The sequence below is a fragment of the Ochotona curzoniae genome, unplaced genomic scaffold, assembly GCF_017591425.1.
Source record: "Ochotona curzoniae isolate NIBS_2020 unplaced genomic scaffold, NIBS_Ocur_1.0 contig_3255, whole genome shotgun sequence".
In the NCBI taxonomy this organism is placed as follows: Eukaryota; Metazoa; Chordata; class Mammalia; order Lagomorpha; family Ochotonidae; genus Ochotona; species Ochotona curzoniae.
In genome coordinates, this window is record NW_024465777.1 from 4,204,459 (window position 1) to 4,222,955 (window position 18,497).

The 18,497-nt window shown below is 57.8% G+C and overlaps 1 protein-coding gene across 1 annotated transcript; it reads right to left on the minus strand.

The window, feature by feature from the left end:
* Positions 1-29: 29 nt before the first annotated feature.
* Positions 30-15,503, minus strand: UBXN11 (UBX domain protein 11). Its single transcript, XM_040979736.1, has 14 exons — positions 15,069-15,503; positions 14,546-14,574; positions 13,884-13,979; positions 10,445-10,545; positions 10,055-10,109; positions 9,664-9,740; positions 7,081-7,201; positions 2,691-2,905; positions 2,463-2,540; positions 1,531-1,651; positions 1,338-1,441; positions 506-579; positions 294-434; positions 30-213 (listed from the first exon to the last, which is right to left on the minus strand). Exons 1-14 carry the CDS (start codon positions 15,248-15,250, stop codon positions 30-32), a joined length of 1,578 nt encoding a protein of 525 aa, XP_040835670.1. The 5' UTR covers positions 15,251-15,503.
* Positions 15,504-18,497: the final 2,994 nt, after the last annotated feature.

Genomic DNA, 18,497 nt, shown 5'->3' on the forward strand with positions numbered 1-18,497 from the left:
CTCAGAGCCGCCAGCCTCGGGAGCGCGCTTTATTGAGGGTGGGGGCCAGGACTGGGACTGAAGCCGCTGGTGCTGGCTGGCAGGGCCCTGCGTCCCCGCAAAAGCAGTGTGGCGTTGGGCACCAGGCCAGCGGCCCGCAGCGTGAGTGTGTCGTCCTGGTAGATGGTGGGCGGAAATGTGCTGAAGATCTCGAAGGTGGTGGCATCTGTGCCCCTGGGGAGTGGGTGAGGCTGGTCAGGTGAAGCCAATGAGGCCCTAGTTCTTGGGGGCTGCCAGTCATGCCCGCAGCCCACCTGGCCTGCGCCAGCAGGGCGCGCACGTCACCCATGGTGTCCTCGGCCCGCATCATGAGTAGGAAGGCTTGTTCCCCATTCTCAGACTTGACACGCAGCATGGAAAGCGGGGGCGCAGGAGCATCGGGGGACACGTGACTCCTGAGAGCACAGAAGTGTCAGCTCTTGGGGGATCTAAGCCCCACAGCCTCACCTCTCTACCCTGCCCTCACCTCTCTCGTTCAGCGGCCAAGGCAGGTGTCTCCACTATGATCTCCTGGACTTGAGCCGGCAGTGGGCAGCAGCTCTGGAAGGCACCAAAGAGGCCCAGGTCCCACTTTAGCCATGGCCCCAACCCTCACAGGGAGCAGCCAAAGGAGAAGCAGGTACTCTGCCTGAAGCCTAAGGGGAGGAGGCCCCAAGCAGGCCCCTCCAGGTGGCGGGAAAACAGCCCCACACAGGTGTTGACCAGGTGGATACCCAACCTAGCCTGGAGCCAGGGAAGCCTTCCCCAGGAAAGGTTGAGGGCAGTCTTTGGATGGGCAGGGGGGACAGGGGGGACAGGGGCAGCACACAGAAATCCCAGGGTCAGGGGAAGCTTCCTAGAGGACATGATACATCTGGGAAACAGCCAGCAGCTAATGTGGCTGAGCCAGAAGCAGATCAGACTGGGAGGGAGGAAAGTGTAGAGGTGATTGGGGAGGGTCCAGTGGTGTGGGCCAGGCCCTAGGTGCCAGCACAAGGACAACTGCCAGGGGAGGTACAGGTGGCAGGCCTAGAGCAATTGGGGCAGTGCATAGCAAGGAAGCAGGCGGCTGCAGGGCTGGGCTTAGGCGCTGGGGGTACAGAAGGTAGGGCAGCCCCAAGCAACTGAGGTTTGCATTTTTCAGGGATGGAGGCCTGGGAAGAGAAACAGGATGGGAAATGGAGAAGGGGAAACTTCAGGAGGAGCCAGGGAAGCGGCCCTAGGACTGTGCCGATGGCTGCAGGGGATGGCCTGGCCTCTTGACTAGGCTCAGAGATGGTGAAGAGCCTCACCTCTAACAGCTCCAGGGCTGGCCTCACCTGCAGAGTGTCCCTGATGGGGCCCCGGATGTCCACCACCTCTCCTTGCCGGATCACAAACTTGGGGAGCTTGTTCAGGAACTTCTCAGCGGTCATCGTGGAGCCTGCTGGGCCAGGGAGGGACTGCGAGTGGAGGAGGCAGCAGCTACCTGAAGCTGCTCCCGCACAGCCCCCAGCCCCTGGCTCAGCTCACCTTGCTGCTTCTCTGCTCTGTCCGAGGCCTTGCGCATCTTCTGCCAGCCCACCACACGGCCCTCCCCTGGGAATGGGTCCAGCCCGTTCTCCAGGTAGACCTGATTGCGCAGGTCGCTCACCTGGCCAGAAGAGGGCACCGGAGGTTGGCGCAGCTCTTCAGCCCAGGGTCCTTTCCTCACCCTCCTCCCTGGCCTGCCAGGAGGCACCCTGCCCCCACAGACCTGGGGATAGTATGACACAATGATGGCCTTAAGAGGGGAGGAGAGCCACATCCTGGGCCCAACCGTCTTCCCACCCGTTACCCTTCACCCGTGCCAGGGGAAAACAGCCCTGACAGCCCCTCAGGAACCTTGTCAGAGCCTCCCCCAGGGAAGAGATCATGGTCCCTGCACGGCAGACCCTGCCCCATCAGCCTGCAGCTAGCTCTCAGGTCCTTCTCTGGCAGGCATCACAAACGCCCCCCAGCCATGACTCATGCTGCTTGCTGCACAGTGGCAGCACGCACTGCCTCACGCCTCACCACAGAAATCACCCACCACTCTGGTGGGCACACTGCCCCAGGAGCTCCATGGTGCACCCTCGGCCTTAGACACAACCTACCTCAGCCAGGATCCAGCTCAGGCCTGTGGAGCCCAGCATGCACCCCTCTGTTCTGTGCCCATGGCTCAAGGCAATTTCCTACTCTGGCCAGAAGGCTTCAGAAGTTCTGGAGGATGCAGGCCGCTAGCTCAGACTCCTCAGGAACCCCAGACTAGCAAGGTGTCTAGCAGGAGGTCCCAGGACCAAGGCTGGGCCTTCCTCCTGAGTGCCAGCAGAGGGCACCACCTCCCTTGGCAGCCTGGTCTCAGGCTCACCCATCAGAATGGCTGATGCTTGAGGAAGCTGTTGGTTCCTAGGCCCTTCCAAGCCCAGGCAGGGAGGGGTGGTCACCTTAAAGGGAACCCCATCGGGGTACAGTCTTTGGAGCTCTGAGGGGAAGAAGCCATCCAGGATGTCTCGGAGGCAGCGCTGCAGGGAGAACATGGAGGGTGGGGTGGTCAGGACCTAGGGGTGGGGGAACCCCGTGGCTACTTGCCCTGGGTTCTGGGCATAGACCCTTGTATTCACTCAGGTGATGTGGCCCCATGGAGGATGGGCGTTCCCCACCCCAGCTCCTACCTGAGTCGAGGGGTCGCAGAAAGGCCGGAAGGGCCCATCGAACATCATGATGCCATTCCGGTATAGTTTCAGTGGGATGGGCTCAAGGGCATTGAGCCGTGCTCCACCAGGCACTGGGGTCACCTGCATTTCCCCCTCTGTCACCAGCTCACTGAGGTCCTGCAGGCTGGCCAGGAGCCTGTCAAAGTCCACCTCAGGGGGCACCACCGAGTCCCCTGGCAAAGAGGAGAGGCAGTGTGAGCCTCGCCACAGCTTCGTGGGTGCACCTGCCCCACATTGAATGGTGGCCTGTCTCCCGAGGGGCCACCTGAGGGTGAGGGTAGTCATATAATCGTGCCTTCAGCACTTGCTCAGTGTGGGCTGTTTGACACCCCCAATCTCACAGCAGGGACTATCAACATCCCCTTCTCTCAGATGAGGAAGTGGAGGCCAGAGGAATATGGCTTGCTTGGGACCGCATGGCAGGAAGTGGTGGAAGCAGCATCTGAACCCAGCTCTGGGTCAGACCCACCTCTTCCTCCTCTCTCTGTGTGACCTGAAGCAGGCCACTCAGCGCTTGGTGCCTTAGCACTCTGTCCTAGAAGGGCTGCCTTGGTCTCCAGGGCCGGGCAGCTGAGACTCTAAGGAGGTGAGCATGTATGAGCAGAACAAGTGCCCAAAGCCCGGGGACAGAAGCCGTTTCCATGTGCTGCAACAGGATATGCAAAATGGCTCCCCCTAGGGCAGGTGAATCTGGACTAGGGATGGAGCCAGGGTAGACCCCAACCTGCTGCAGTGCCCAGAGGAGGGGCTAGGGGTCAGAAGTCAGAGGCTTTTAGGATACTGGAGCAGCTGCTGGACAGAGCAGGAAAGGGGGGTGTCCGCTGGGCACAGACCCTTTTGAGAGGCTAATAAAGCTTTCGCTTCCTCTGCTAAAAACTCAATCTGGGGCTGAGCAGAAGCAAAACGGAATGTGATGGCGTGTGTGACAGCAACAGCGGGTGCTAGAGCTAGGCGAGGACCCAGACCAGCCGGGGCCAATGGCGCGAGCTGAGGGGCAACTTGGTTCCAGATAGGTTGTCCCCACCCAAAACCTCTCTCTGGGCCTTCTTGGAAGCTGTTTATCGCCAGGACTACCAGACTACAGCAAGCTATGGGACCAGGCTCTGGGAACCCAAGTCCCTTCCCCACAGCAGGGCACAGCCTGTGCCAGGGGGCAGGGACAGGCTGCAGGTGCAGGCTACTGTTTCCTGTTAGCTCCGCAGCTGCTCTCCGAGACGGTTGGTTGGCCCCAGCTGGCTGCCTCTGCCCTCCTGTTTCTGGCTGTCCAAAGGGCTTTCCTTGATCCTCCTCTGGGGTCCCCCAGAGAGTCAGATACCCCCAGAGAAAACTCACAGGACATGCTGCCTGTTCCTGGGAGAGCTCAGGAACAGGCAGCCCAGCATCTTTTCCCTGAGCCTCTAGCGACTAAAAACAGAGAGGAGAGCCTAAAAACAGCAATGAGCAGTCAGGGGCATCTCCTGCGTTGTGCCTGCCCTGCTTCTCTTCCTGGCCACAGCCAAGGGCAGGGCAGCACACAGTGGCACTGACTCCGAGGCCAGGGCTCCCACCGCCCAGATGGACAGGAGCTGGCCAGCTGGGGGAGAGAGCCAACAAGTGAGGAGAACTGGCCCTGCCGCTCTCAGCCAGCTGGGTGGGTGAGGGCACGGTGGAGCAGAGGGGAGACCCGAGGCCAGGGAAGGAGGAATTGCAGTTCCTGGCAGACCCTGGCTGAGCTGCCAACAGGAGGAATCCAATATAACCAGCCCATGGCAAGGCCTTGGGAGGCAGGAAGTCCAACAGAGGACCGACCCCTGTACTAGAGGGATGGACAGACAGTGAGGAGGGGGAATACGGGGTGAGGAAGGTCAGAAGGCAGGTTCCAGCTTTGGGCCCAAGCTGAAGGAGGGATGGGGTGGGGTGGGGAGGCACTTCCTGTCTGGGCCCTAGTTTTCCTGTGTGGAATGGGCAGATACCCATGCACCAGTACCAAGGAGCAGGAGGAGGGTACAGGCCTCATGAGGCAACCTGCCCTGGCTGGTAACTCAGCCTCAGGCCTGACACTGCTGGCAGCCCTCAGCATTGAATTTTAGGATGCCAAGCCCTTGGGTCCCTTTCGCTGGAATGTGCGTCAAGGCTGCTGAGAGCAGCAGGGAGGTGAGCGGATCAGGCTAGCACCCCTGGGCCCAGCCTAAGCTTCCCACAGCCTCCTGTGTCCCTACTTCCCAAGGGCACCTCCATGGGCCTTACTTCCTCTTCTGGGAGTGAGGCCTGCCAGGCCCTGCCTGCCAGGCTGTGGTGAGGCTTAGAGGAAGTGCCTGGCAGCCTGTGGTGGCAGTTGACACCAACACCTATTACTCATCACCCGCCTCTCGCCCACCCTCACCATGTCTGTGAGACCTGGCCACAAGTCCCTCCCGCTAGGCTGTGCTCCTGGAGCCCTGGGCCCACGCCACATGTTCTTACTTCCTGCCTGCCACAGTACACCACACTGGGCACTCACTCCCTCAACACGGGGCTGATGGCCAGGCCTGGCCCAGGGTAGGCACCCAAGAGGCACAGTGCTGATCAGAGTGTGGGTTGACATGGCCTGAGGCCTAGCCCCTCATTGGGCTTCCCCTTCATGGGCCCCCTAGACGTTCCTCCCCAAGTTGGGGAGTCCCACACTCCGGAACATTCAAATCATCCCCGCCTCTGGTCCAAGGCAGAAGCTCTGGCTTCCCCCACCCCACCATGGGCCTCTGGCTCAGAGCCCCTGGGGAGGGGTGCCTGCCAGGGGAGAGCCACGGGGGCCAGCACTTAGGGTCCCCAGGGTGGGGGCAGGCTGGAGTGTGGGGGTACTGCATTGGGGGAAGTCTCAGGAAGAAAAAACGTACAGGAAACACAAACGTGTCATTTGCTGGCAGGGGGTTCCAATGTAAGGCCCTTCCCCACACTGGAAATCAAGAAGTCAGATGGAGGCGGCCAGGCAGAGGGGCTGTGTGGTGTGGGTAGGGCATGGGGGGGCAAGTTGCAGGCTGCAAACCAGATCCAGAAAACAAAGGCCTGTTTGAGCCTTCCCCAAAGCAGCGGGGAGGTCCCCACTGTCAGGACAAAGGCACAGCACCCAGATGTTTGCTTAGCCCTCCCCCTGGCTGGGAAAGCTCCAGCCATGGCTGACACCAGCTCTGGCTTCAGTCAGGAGGCCTGGTGGTGGTTGGCGGGGGGCATCTTGCACCTCCCAGCCGCTCAGAGTCTTCCCCACAGCCACACTCCCTCCACTGTCCCAGCCCTCGTCTGCCCTTGCCTCACACGCAGTCCCCAAGGCCACACATCCCACCTCCCCAGCTCGTGCTCCACCCGGCGGTGCACCCACGCTGAATCTCGTCCCTTCCCTGCCCGACGGGGGTCCCACTTCCAGGTGGGCTTGCAGTCGGCCACAAGAGTCTAGATTCTTTGCATGCCTCAGTTTGCCCATCTGTAAAATGTAAAAATTCCTGACCCACACTGAAGCTGTTTATGAAAAGTGCTTTGAAAGCTGCTGATATTCCTCAAATGAGGAATGAAGTCTTTTTAGAACAAGGTAGTGAGGTGGGGGAAAAAAAAACAAGGCAGTGGGTGGGGTGGGCTGTGTGTCTGACAGTTAGAAGGAACCGGCCAACACCTGGGCCTCAACACGCGGTCTGCAAGCCAGCTCTTTGCTGAACAGGTCCCTGTGACGCTCCTGCATGGGCTGGGGAAGCAGCACTGGCACCTGCTCCAAGGCTAGGCGTCCTGTGCTTGACTCGGCCTTTGCAACAGCAGTGGGGCAGAGCACACACTCACTTCACTGAGGCCGAATGTGCAACTTAGGGCACAGGTATCGCTTGCCCAGCACACAGGAAACAGGTGGAGGAGTGGGGCTGGAGACCAGGCCTGCCTGATGCCAGAGCTGGAAAGGAGCCTTGTGGGCAGTCAGCACCACCCCATTTCACAGATGACCAGCAGGGTGAGGGGCACACCGTGAGCCCCCAACACCGAGAGCCCCGGCCATGACAACCCAGGAAGGGAGCCCAGGCAGCACCCACCCCTGGGAATAGCAGAGAGACTGCTGGGTAAGGGCAACAGCTTTGGCCTGGGGGGAGGGAGGTATCTGAGGACTACAGAGTCCAGGCAAATGCAAAAGTCTTGTCCCCTGGCCTCTGGGGCCTTTGCAGAACAGCAAGGCACATCCAAGGCGAGACCAGGAGGGAACCAGCTGGCTGGCTGGGCGGTCAGCACAGGAAACAAAAGAGGCCTTTCCCGTGCAGGGCATGCTGGGAGGCCAGGCCTCTAGAGATCTGTGGGAAGTAGGTAGCAGATCCTCCCCGCAAAACCTTTCCCACTCTAAGGGAGCTGGGGGCAGGCCCTCTACCTGGCTTCCAGAACTTCTTGGCTGTCATCCAGTCCTTCCCGCCGTCCTCCATGTCAGCCTCAGAGTCTTCCTGGTCCATAGGCTCACCCACCCAGTGCAGCCCATAGTCACCGAGGAACCGCTGTGGGGGAAATGGAGGTGACATTATGGTCACCTTCGGTTCGGTCCCTTCCTGGGGAGCAAGCGGCCTCGACTCCACCCCAACCTGGGCCCTGGAGTGGACTGAACACAGAGTCGTTCTGAGGGGCCAGGGCCACTTCCTGCCTGTGGCCTGGGCAAGCCTCAGGAGATGACAGCAGCTAGGTATCTGTGCATCACCTGGCAGGAGAGCCCTGGGCAACTGCGTGGGTCTGACCTGAATAGGAGGGGATAGGGCCACGCTGGCTCTATGGCCTGAGGGTACTGCCCGCTACGTGCCAGCCTCCCCAGGGCCTGGTCTCACTGCCCTCTGCCACAGCAGGGCTTCTAACTGTCATACTTCCTGACTTCCCAAGGCTACTCTCTTCTCTCCCCTCCTTCCCTCAACCCACGCCATCCCCACACTCACTGAAAACTGCTCACGGTGCAGCCACCAACTACCCACCTGTTGCCACACCCAGTGGCCACATCTCTAGCCTCATCTCTTTTAACACCTGCTGGGTTTCCTCCCACCCTGGCTACTGCTTGGCCATCTCAGCTGCTTCCCCGCTTCTGTCGACACCGGAAGGTTTAAGGGGCTCCACACTGTCTACTCTCCGTGTGTGTGTGTGTGTGTGTGTGTGTGTGTGCGTGTAAGAGATTTATTTGACAGGCAGAGTGACAGTAAAGATCTCCCATATGTGGGCTTGCTTCCTTAAATGGCTACAATAGCCAGGACTGGGCTAGGCTGAAGCCAGGAGCCTGGAACTCCAATGGGATTGCCTACCAAGGGTGGCAGGGGTCCCAGTACTTGGGTCATTTTCCACTGCATTCACAGGAAGCTGGGTCAGAAGTGCAACAGCCAGGGCTTGAACCAGTGCTCTGATGCAGGATGTTGGCATCACCAACAGCAGCTTCACCCACTGAGCCACAATGCCGGAGCCCACAGTTCTTACGAATGCAGATCCCAGCCCTGACATCCATGCTCCCATCTCTGGGTAATGAGTAACTCACACTCAACAGTCATGGCTCCCCACCCCCACACCACCTCTCACCCCCACTGGCTGGTCCTCCCATCTGTCAGTGGCACCCCTGTTCCCAGGCATCACGCAGGATCCATTCCCACCCCTGCCACCACACCCTGACGGCCCACAGGCCTCAGGCTGCCACCCCCACAGCAGCCTCCAAGCCATCCCTTTCGCCCCGTCTGCTACTCCTGGCTGAAACCACGGACACTGTGTCCTGCTCCTGGGCTTCTCCCCCGACTCACACAGCAGAGCGGTGCTTCTGTCACATCACTCCTCCGACACGTCCCATGGTATCCCCTTCTTTCCTGATAGAACCCACTCACGCCCTGGGCAGTGAGTCCCACATAATGTGGCCCTTCTGGCTTCTGGGCTCCCGCTGCCCATGCCCATCAACTACAACCAGCCAAGTTTATGTGACGACAGGGGAGGCCTGGATTCTTTGCCCCCACTTCATCTCAAGTGTGTCACCCACTGGATTATTTTAGGGTGCCCTCTGTGTCTCCCTCTGCCCTCCAGACTACCAGCCCAGTGAGGATGTGGAGTAGGTCTTTTTCATTCAGACCTGGGGCCAGGCACTAGGATGGGTGCTCCAGGGTGCCTGTCACCAGCACCTGTTAAGTCAATCAGGCCATCAGTGATGTGTGAGCGCCAGTGACACCCTCCCCGGGGACTGCAGCACCCCCGAGGAACCCCGGTGGGAGTGGGGAGCTGAGTTAACCCACAAACCCAGCATGACAGGTGCTCCCAGCTGTACCTGACGCTTCGGGCTTTTAGGAACCCACTCTGTGCAGGGCGAGGAAGGCTGGCTCCTGCCAGGGTAGGTGAGAATGCCAGGGAAGCATGTGTGCCTGGGACCCTCCCTTGTTCCTGGCCTGACTGGTGCAAGCTTCACAGTCTGAATTGAGAGTGTGAATGGGAGGAAGACACCCCGTGCGGAGACAGAGGGAAGCCTGGATCAGTCCACACCAGGTCCTGGGTGCCCAAAGGGACCCTGCCCTGGCAGGAGGCACTAAGAAAGCACAGGGCAGGGACCCCGTCTGCCGGCAGGACATGGCTCGGGTGGAGTGAAAACTTGCCAGGGGCAGGCAGGAAACATGTTTCAGGTAGAGGGAACATCAACAGGCCCAGTCCTAAGCTGGGAACCAGTGGATGTGGTCGGTCCAAGAACCAGAAGCACAGCCCGTGGCTGGAGGGGAGAGGGGCTCAACCGAGACCGCACATGTGTAGAGCCAGGCTGCAGTGGCCACGGCAGGGGCTCAGCAGTCGGCCCAGTGGTAAGGGACATGCTCAGAGCTACCCAGGTCGCCCTGGAGACCTCGGTGGAAATCCTGGGTAGAAAACCACAGGGCAGGGTGGGGAGGGGCCCAGAGACGAAGACCCCGGCTGGTTCCAAGGGGCAGACGGCCGGAGCCGGGACTGCTGGCCGGGCTGCTTTCACCTCCATCTCCCCAATCTGCCGCTGCAGCTGCTCGCACATCATCTCCAGCTCCTGCTGCCGCTGCTGCGAAACCTCACCTTGGCGGGGGAGAAGAGGATGGGGTCTGGCTGCCCCAGCATAGAGGCTTCCAGGAGACCATCCACAGGACCCCTCCCTCTGTCCTCTCCCCCAGGCCAGTGAGGAGCACTCTGCATCCCTTGGGTCTGAGCCTCCTCCATGAACCCACACCTGTAGGACTTGGCCACCACAGCACTCTCTGCACCCACCAGGGAGTCAGCTGGATCCACTGGGGCCTTAAAGCCCAGATGTCACCACCCACCCTCCAGGAGCCCGGGTCCAAGGGAAGTCCCGCCTCCCCTTCCTTTCCCCCCTCCTTCCCAGGGCCACTTACCCTGATGTTCCTGGAGGGTCTTCACCAAGTCCTCCAGGGCCAGAATCTTCTGATCCTGCAGCAGTGAGGCCTAGCGTGAGCGCAAGGCCTGGCGCTTCCCCAGCTGCCTTCCAGATGGGAAGATGTAGACACTTGCTTGTGGGAGGCGCTGGGGAGCACAAAGGCTGGGCCCTGCCAACACAACGGCCCAGCCACTGCTCCTGAAAAGTACCACCCACACCCACCAGGTACTGCCTCAAACTCCATTCCCTACAAACCAGGGCCAAGGTCCACTGGGGAGAAGCCCCCCAGCCTGTCTGTGCAGACTCAGGGAGCTGGGTGTCCTAGGCCACGCTAGGCCATGACACTGGGCCGCTGAGCTCACCCAGCCCCTCACACCGGGGGTCCCACCTTGGTCAGCAGCTCATCCGTCTGGGCCTTCACCAGCAGCTCCAGGTCCCACAGCTTCTTGGCCATCCTGGTCATCGCCTCAGAGTCCTGGGAAATAGAGCCTGCCGAGCAGACAGAGTCTCAGGAGCCCAGGCCGGGGTGCGGGTGCCCAGGATCCCTGGACAGGGGCAACACTCCCACCACAGAGGCTGTGCCCAACTCCACTGGGGTCAGTTCCCAGACCCTCACACATGCCCACTTCAGGAATCGGAGGTACTGAGCTCAGTCCTGTGACCAGTGCGTGTGACCAGTCAGCTGTGTGACACATCAGTCACCTCGCCCTGAAGTGTTGCCGGAAAGGCCACCTTCAGTCTAAACCAACCCTAACATCTAAGCTCCGATCTGCAGAAAGCAGCACAGCCTGGGGAAGATGGCAAACCTCGGACAAACTCACGAGGTGGGATGCACTGCTGCATGGCTGGCTGAGAGTCTTTTTTTTTTTTTAAGATTTATTTTTATTGGAAAGTTAGAGATACAGAGAGGAGGAGAGACAGAGAGGAAGATCCCTGAGAGGAAGATTCACTCCCCAAGTGAGCACAATGGCCGATGCTATGCCGATCCGAAGCCAGGAGCCAGGAACTTCGTCCAGGTCTCCCACACGGGTGCAGAGTTCCAAGGCTTTGGGCTGTCCTCAATCGCCCTCCCAGGCCACAAGCAGGGAGCTGGATGGGAAGTGGAGCTGCCGGGATATGAACTGGCGCCCATATGGGATCCCGGTGCAATCAAGACGAGGACTTGAGCCACTAGGTCACGCTGCTGGGCCCAGACTGGGAGTCTTAAGAAAAAAGTCAATGTTTGGTTTGGCATGGTAGCTTAGTGGCTAAAGTCCTCGCCTTGTACACTTGGGATCCCATATGGGCACTGGTCGCTGTGCCTGGCCGCTTTACTTCCCATCCAGCTTCCTGCTTGTGCCCTGGAAAAGCAGTAGAGGATGGCCCAAAGCCTTGGGACCCTGTACCCATGTGGGAGACCCGGAAGAAGCTCCTGGTTCCAGGCTTCAAATGGGCTCAGCACCTACTGTTGCTTGGGAAGTGAACCAACAGATGGAAGCTCTTCCTCTCTGTCTCTTTTCCCTCTGTAAATATGACTTTCCAATAAAAATAAATAAATCTTTAAAAAAGAAAAGCCAATGTTGGGGCTGGTGAAGCACAGCCTGTGGTGCTGGCATGCTGTATGGGCGCTGCTTGGAGTCCTGTCTGTTCCACTTCCAAGCTAACTCCCTGCCAATGCACCTGCGGAGGCGTCTGTACTCAGCCGGGAGACTCAGAAGGAATTCCTGGCTCCTGGCTCTGGCCTGGCCCAGCTCCGGATGCTGCAGCCATTTTGGAAGTGAAACAGCGGATGGAAAATTCTCTCTCTCTAATTCTGCCTTTCAAAATAATAAAAAGCAAAACTGAAAAGAAGTGATAGATTCCTCTTTGGAAATGTAACAATCAAATGCAGTGTCTGGCTCGCGATTAGACTAGTGGGAGGAAGCACTGTAGGAGACTTCCGGGGACACCAGTGCGCCTGAGCGGAAGAGAGAGCCATTGGAGAGCCAGGCATTTTCCACCGGCTTCGGTGTGAAAGCAGTGCCGGGAGCGAGTACATCTTTCCTTGTCCTTTGGCAAGGCACGGCCAAGTAGCTGGAGGTGAAGTAATGACTTCTGTAACTTGGTTCTCAATGGTACAGCCACACTGAACAGCATCGTCAATGGCCAAGGGATGGCAGAGGACAACCAGGAGCCCACTGTCCCGTTAGCACAGATGTCCCGCATGCCAGACATGTCTCAAAATAAAATGTTTGAGGGCCTGGAGCAATAGTGTAGTGGTTAAAGTCCTTGCCCTGCACACCCGGGATCCCATATGGGTGCCGGTTCTAATCCCGGCAGTCCCGCTTCCCATCTAGCTCCCTGCTTGTAGCCTGGGAAAGCAGTCGAGGACGGCCCAAAGTCTTGGGAGCCTGCACCTATGTGGAAGAACTGGAAGAAGCTCCTGGCTCCTGGCTTTGGATTGGCTCAGCTCCAACCATTGCAACCGCTTGAGGAGTGAATCATCGGCCAGAAGATCTTCCTCTCTGTCTTTCCTCTCTGTATATCTGACTTTCCGATAAAAAAAAAAATAAATCTTAAAAAAAAAAAAGATAGCACGTGTCCTGACTGACACCTCTCACCAAATAAATAAATAAATGAATAATAAAATGTTTGGGAAAAGAAGCCGGAGATGGGAAGGAGCAGGCCGGCCACCCTGTCCTTTCCACATGTGTGGCAGGAACTCCACGGTCACGGCCAGTGGCGTGGTGGGGGGAGGGCTGCCAGCCGAGGCCGGCTCCCGGACAAAGCCCTGCCTTCCAAGGCCCCAAGGAAGAGTGACAGCCAGGCCTCCTGACTGCTCATGCCAGCTTTCCTTTTCTTTTTCCACTCTCTCTTTTTTAAAATTTTAAAAAGATTTAATTTCTATTTAAAAGACAGGTTACAGAGAGGAGAGACAAAAAGATCTTCCATCTGCCGCTTCACTCCCCAAGGGCTACAATGGCTAGAGCCGAGGTGATCCTAAGCCCAGAGCCAGGAGCTTCTTTCAGGTCTCTCTCATGGACGCAGGGGCTCAAGGACTTGAGCCATCCTCCACTATTTTCCCAGGCACATCAGCAGGGAGCTGGATCAGAAGTGGAGCAACCAAGACACTGGGACACGGACCGGTCCCTGGATGGGATGACAGTGCTGCAAGTGGCTGCTTTACTTGCTATGCCACAGCGCTGGCCCCTGTCCAGGTCAGTTGAGTCATAAGTGTCTCAATGGAGAGAAACCTCAGGGAGCCATGGCACCAGGTATGCAGGCAGGAGGAGAGAGGGGAGGATGCACGCACGTGGCTGGCCCAGAGCTGCAGGGGCTCTGCACGGGGAGGGCCAGGACGGTACAGGTGCTGGGTTCCAGACCTGAGGAATCCCCCTCCGGAAGCCTTCCTGATTAGCTCCATCATACAGTAGGCACCCCCACAAGCTTGGTGTTGCCTCAGTCCTTTGCAGATGGCATAGGCCAGGCTGAGAGCTCCTCAGGGGGCCTTGGGCATTTCCAGGCCCTGCCGCACAGGAAATAGATGGCCAGAGGTTGAGCTGGCGCCACAGGCCCCTCCCTCCTTTCGGGCCCTGGACCCTGACCCAGTGACATCATTCCTGATGGGAATGCCAGAGGCTCTGGCCGCAGGCTGCATGTGGCTTGGCACACTTCTTGGACTAAAGGTAGGGCTCATGCCAGTCTGGACAGTACCAGGAAGCAGTCAAGGTCAGCCAGGAGGAGGAGTGGCTGCCTCAGACCCCAGCATGTGGGGAGAGGGCTTCTCAGGACCTTGGCCCTCTTTGTGGGGCAGGGGGTTGGGGACTTCTGCTGCCAGGAGCCAATCCCCATGAGGCTTCTGCTCTCACCTGGCCTACCCACAGGGGCGCCTATGCCGCCATAGCAGGAAGGGACAGAGATCCTTTCTTCCGAGCCATTGCCATCATTTAGCACATCCTCGTCTTCTGCAGACAGGGACAGCTGGGTCACAGCCCTGGGACGAGGCCCAAAGGACGCTGTGGCCAAGAGGAAGCAGTCTGGCTATCCATGGTACCCTGGGGCAGGCGGGAAGAAGACACGGAGGCCAGGAGCAAGGATCCAAGCGAAAGGGGCCTCTCCTGGAGTTCTCCCAGTCCAGCTGCCAGGGGAACGAGGGGCCCATGGCAGTGCCAGAAGACAGCAGGTGCAACTGGGATCCAAGGCCTGGACATGCAGAGACCAGGCCTGCAATAAGAGGACAGGGCTTTGGAGAAAAGGAGGAGGCTGGGATCTACACCTCTGTGCAGGGTGGGCTCATGATCTCCCCACATGGCTGCTTGTCCCTTTTCAGTAAGACCTGCCATGGGTCAAGGGTTCAAGTGTTAATGAAGACCCCTCTGCTAAGGCTGCAGGGCCTCCTAGACTGAGGCTCCAGGGAGTGAAGGGCAGGCCTTGGTTCAGTGCCTTCCTCAGGCTCTCCCTCCTCATCTGCCCCCTGTCAGGGGACCCCAGGCAGGTGAGAGGCAGGACACCAGGGCAGCATCATACTTACCGTCTCCGTAGATTCTTACCCCACGCCTCCTAGGAGCCCAGGCAGGAAGGAGGAAGAAATGTGTTATGCCACCAGGAAAGGGGTTCTAAAAGGAGGCTGGGCCTCTGCCTCCTGGGGAACTTCCACACTGTCCCTTCCACCCCCTCATCCCCAGCCTGGGGTAGCTGAAGGACAGCCCTTGCATGTCCAACTTGGAAGAGGGGCAGGGCTGGGGAAAACCACAGGACTCACAGCCCTAACTCTGCTGGGGAATGGTGGGAGTCTCCCCGGGCCCAGAAGGACTCCAGTGGTACTCAGAAAAACAAGAGGGAAGGAGAGGCTCAAGAATGATTTGCAAGGAGAAGTATAAAGATCCCCTTCAGTGCAGCTGCTGCAGAATTAGGGCTTCCTAAGCAGGTGCTGCCCACCCCCAGGACCCGGGCCTTCCAAGCTGCACAGGGCTGCTGGAGGTCAAATCACAGGGCCCTCCTGGTAGCCCCCAGGACGCTGGGGGTCATCCTCCCTGGCCACGGAAGTGTCCTACCCGGGATGCCCAGGCTCCGACTGCAGCGGCACTTTCCGGGTCTTGCTCAGGGAGGCCAAGGGTGAGCTCATAGCTCTCCCGCGAGATTCTGTCAGGAACTCCCTAAGGGGCGAGACAGACGGGGGGCCCCTGAGTGCCCACACGGGCCGGATGCCCAGGGCTGCTGCCTGGACCCTTCTCATTCCTGGTTCTTCTTCCCTAGAGGGGGCACTGTGCAGGAAGCCCTAGCCCTAGTCTCATGCCATGGCTCAGCAAAGATGTCTTCAGAGTTCTGAGGTTTGCCTGCTCCTCTCAGCCCTGACCCAAAGGGTTGTGGAGGTGAGGTTGGGGTCCAGAGATGGGGCAGAAGTCTGGGGCTTCCCACACAGGGGATGGGGCTTTTGTGCATCTTTCAGCCAGTTGTGGCCACCAAGCCCAGGCTTCACCCCTCTGATCAGAACCCCCAACCCTCAGAGCCAATCAAGAGATGGCTCATGTGATATGGAGGCGGTAGGCATCCATGAGGCTGCCAGTTTGTGTTCTGGTTGCTCTGGTTCTGACTCAGCTGCCCCTCATTGGTGGCCCGGGAGGAGTGGTGGAGGATGGCCTGGGTGCCTGGGCATCTCTCACCCGCACAGGAGACCTGGAGAAGGTTCCTGGCTCCAGTCCCAGTTGCTGCGGCCATCTGGGCAATATACCAGCTAAGGAAAGATCTCCCTCTCTCTCTTACTCTTGCTCTCTCACTCTCTCAAATAAATCAATCTTTTTTTTTTTAAATCACAAAATCATTTAAAGTAATTTTTAAAAGGGGTAAGGAGGTTTTGGGCTCTGAAGTCCCAGCTACTCCGAACAGGCAGCAGGGGACGGCCCAAGGAGTTGATGCCATCTACATGGGAGACCTGGTTGGAGCTCCCAGCTCCTGGCTTTGACCTGGTCTAGGTCTGGTTGCTGCAAGCTTTGGAGGAGTGAAGCAGCAAGTGTTTCTCTCTCTGATGCTCTGCCTTTCAAATAAATTGATAAATCCATCTATCTTTATAACTGTGGGCTGTGGTTGTGATGGGGCGCTAGTGCCAGCACACAGAGGCACTCTGACAGGCTGGCCTGCCATCTCTCCCTCCTTCCAGAGCGCAGAAGGCACATCAGTAGCCAGAGCCCTGCAGCTGCCTAGCAGGGCATGCCGTGCTGCCCACAAGGGGCTTACCATCCCTCATGCCGGGGCGAGGACCAGGCCCACTGCCCTCTTCTCTCCCCAGATACATCCCCATCCCAAGCCCAGCACTGCCTGCACAAGCATGCGGTTTGTAAGACCAAGCAGGACAGCCTCGGGCTCCCCTCCTCTGTTTACATGTGCTGCCACACAGATGGGAAGATGTGAAGCCGGGGTGGGCATCCGTGCAGTGGTGAGGGTGCCCGTGTCGCACTCTGGAGTACCTGGGATGATTCCCAGCTCTGGCCAACGTCAGCTTCCTGCTAGCACAGAGCTGGGAGGCAGCAGTGGTCAGTCGAGTAACTGAGTTCCTGCCACCCACAAAGCAGATCTAGATGGAGTCCCTGGCTCCTGGCCTCTGCCCTGGCCCGGCCCCAGCTGTTGCAGTAATCTGGCTAGTGTGGCAGAAGCCAAGAGCTCAGGGCCAGCACTGTGGAGTAGCATGTTAAGTTACTGCCTGCAGTGTTGACACGCCTTATGTGCACCGGCTTGAGTCCAGAGTGTTCCGCTTTGGATCTGGCTCCCTGGGAAAGCCATGGAGGATGGGCCAAGCACTTGGGCCCCTCTACACATGTGGGAGACTTGTATGAAGCTTTCAGTTTCAACCTGGCCCAGCCCTGACTGTTGCAGCCATTTGGAAAGTGAACTAGTGGGTAAAAATTATCTCTCTCTCTTTCAAATAAATAAATACATAATCAATCCCATGCAAAGTCTACATATTACTTCTCTACATGAAATCTCCCAGTGGTTCCTTTTCACCCTAGGAAAAAAAAAATCAAGCCTCCTTAATAAGGGTGATCTGATTCCTGTCCCTGTCTCTTGACCTCTTCCCCCACCTGAGCCAGTGCCACTGCTGGCCACACCAGACACCCACATGGCTCACCCTGCCTGGAACACCTGCTGGAGCAGTCTCCTTTTCCTTACCCACTTCCTGTCACTGGCTAGACTTTCGGTCCTCTCAACTTGCAATGCCTTTGCTCCATTGCAGCTTTTTGCTTAAAATTACTGGGACTCCATTGTGGTGTAACACACGGAGCACTGTTGTGACAATTGTACCAACTGTGACACCAGCTTCCCACAGCAGAGAAACTATTGTAGTCCTGAATGCCCCACTGCTGACCCAGCGCCCTGCTAATGGCATGGGAAGGCAGCTGAGGATGGCCCAAGTGTTTGGGCTCCTGCACCCACGCAGGAGACCAGAAGAAACTCCTGGTGAAAGAATAGGCCTGACATGAGCGACACCTTAGGCTCCATCTTAGGCAAGGTTACCCACCAACACTCCAACCTGTGATACTGTAACCCACTGAGAAAACCGCATCCTGCTTAGCAAGAATGCTAGAACCCATGGCTAGGCTGTTCAAGCATGACTAGAAGAAAACTGAGTTTCATTTGATACAGTAACAAAGGCTTCAGCGTTAGAAATTGGTTTTTTTTTTTATCTCTGGGCCCAGCACGTGATGCTCAGTGGCTAAGTCCTTGCCTTGCATGGGCCGGTATCCCACATGATACCAGTTCCATTTCAGATCCAGCTCTCTGCTTGTGGCCTGGGAAAGCAATGATGAACTGCCTAAGTCCTTGGGACCCTGCACCCAAACAGGAGACCCAGGAGTTGTTTCTGGCTCTTCACCTCAGACTGGATCAGCTCCTGGCCACTGCAGCCACTTGGGGAGTAAGCCAGAAGATAAAAGATATTTCTTTCTGTCTCTCTTCCACTGTGAAAGTACTTTTTCAGTAAAAATACATAAATCTTCCAAAAAAAAAAAAGTAGGGTCTGGCACAGTAGTCTAGTGGCTAAAGTCCTCGCCTTGCTTGTGCTGGGATCCCATACGGGCTCCAGTTCTAATCCTGGCCGCCCTGTTTCCCATCCAGCTCCCTGCTTCTGGTCTGGGAAAGCAGTCGAGGACAGCCCAAAGCCTTGGGACCCTGCACCCAAGTTGGAGACCCGGAAGAAGCTCTGGGCTTCTAGCTTTGAATCTGCTCAGTTCCAGCGATTGTGGCCACCTGAAGAGTGAATTAGCAGACAGAATATCTTTCTGTCTGTCTCTCCTCTTCTCTGTATTTCTGACTTTCCAATAAAAACAAATCCACAAGATAATAATAATAAAAGAAAGTTTATCCTTAAGGTAGTTCCACATTAGCTCAGTCCCCCTGAACCCCCTTGGTTTGCAGTTTTTACCTCTATAAACCCCACTGTTCCATGGTTCGGGGTCAAGAGATCTTTGGGACATGAGACTCCCCTCTTT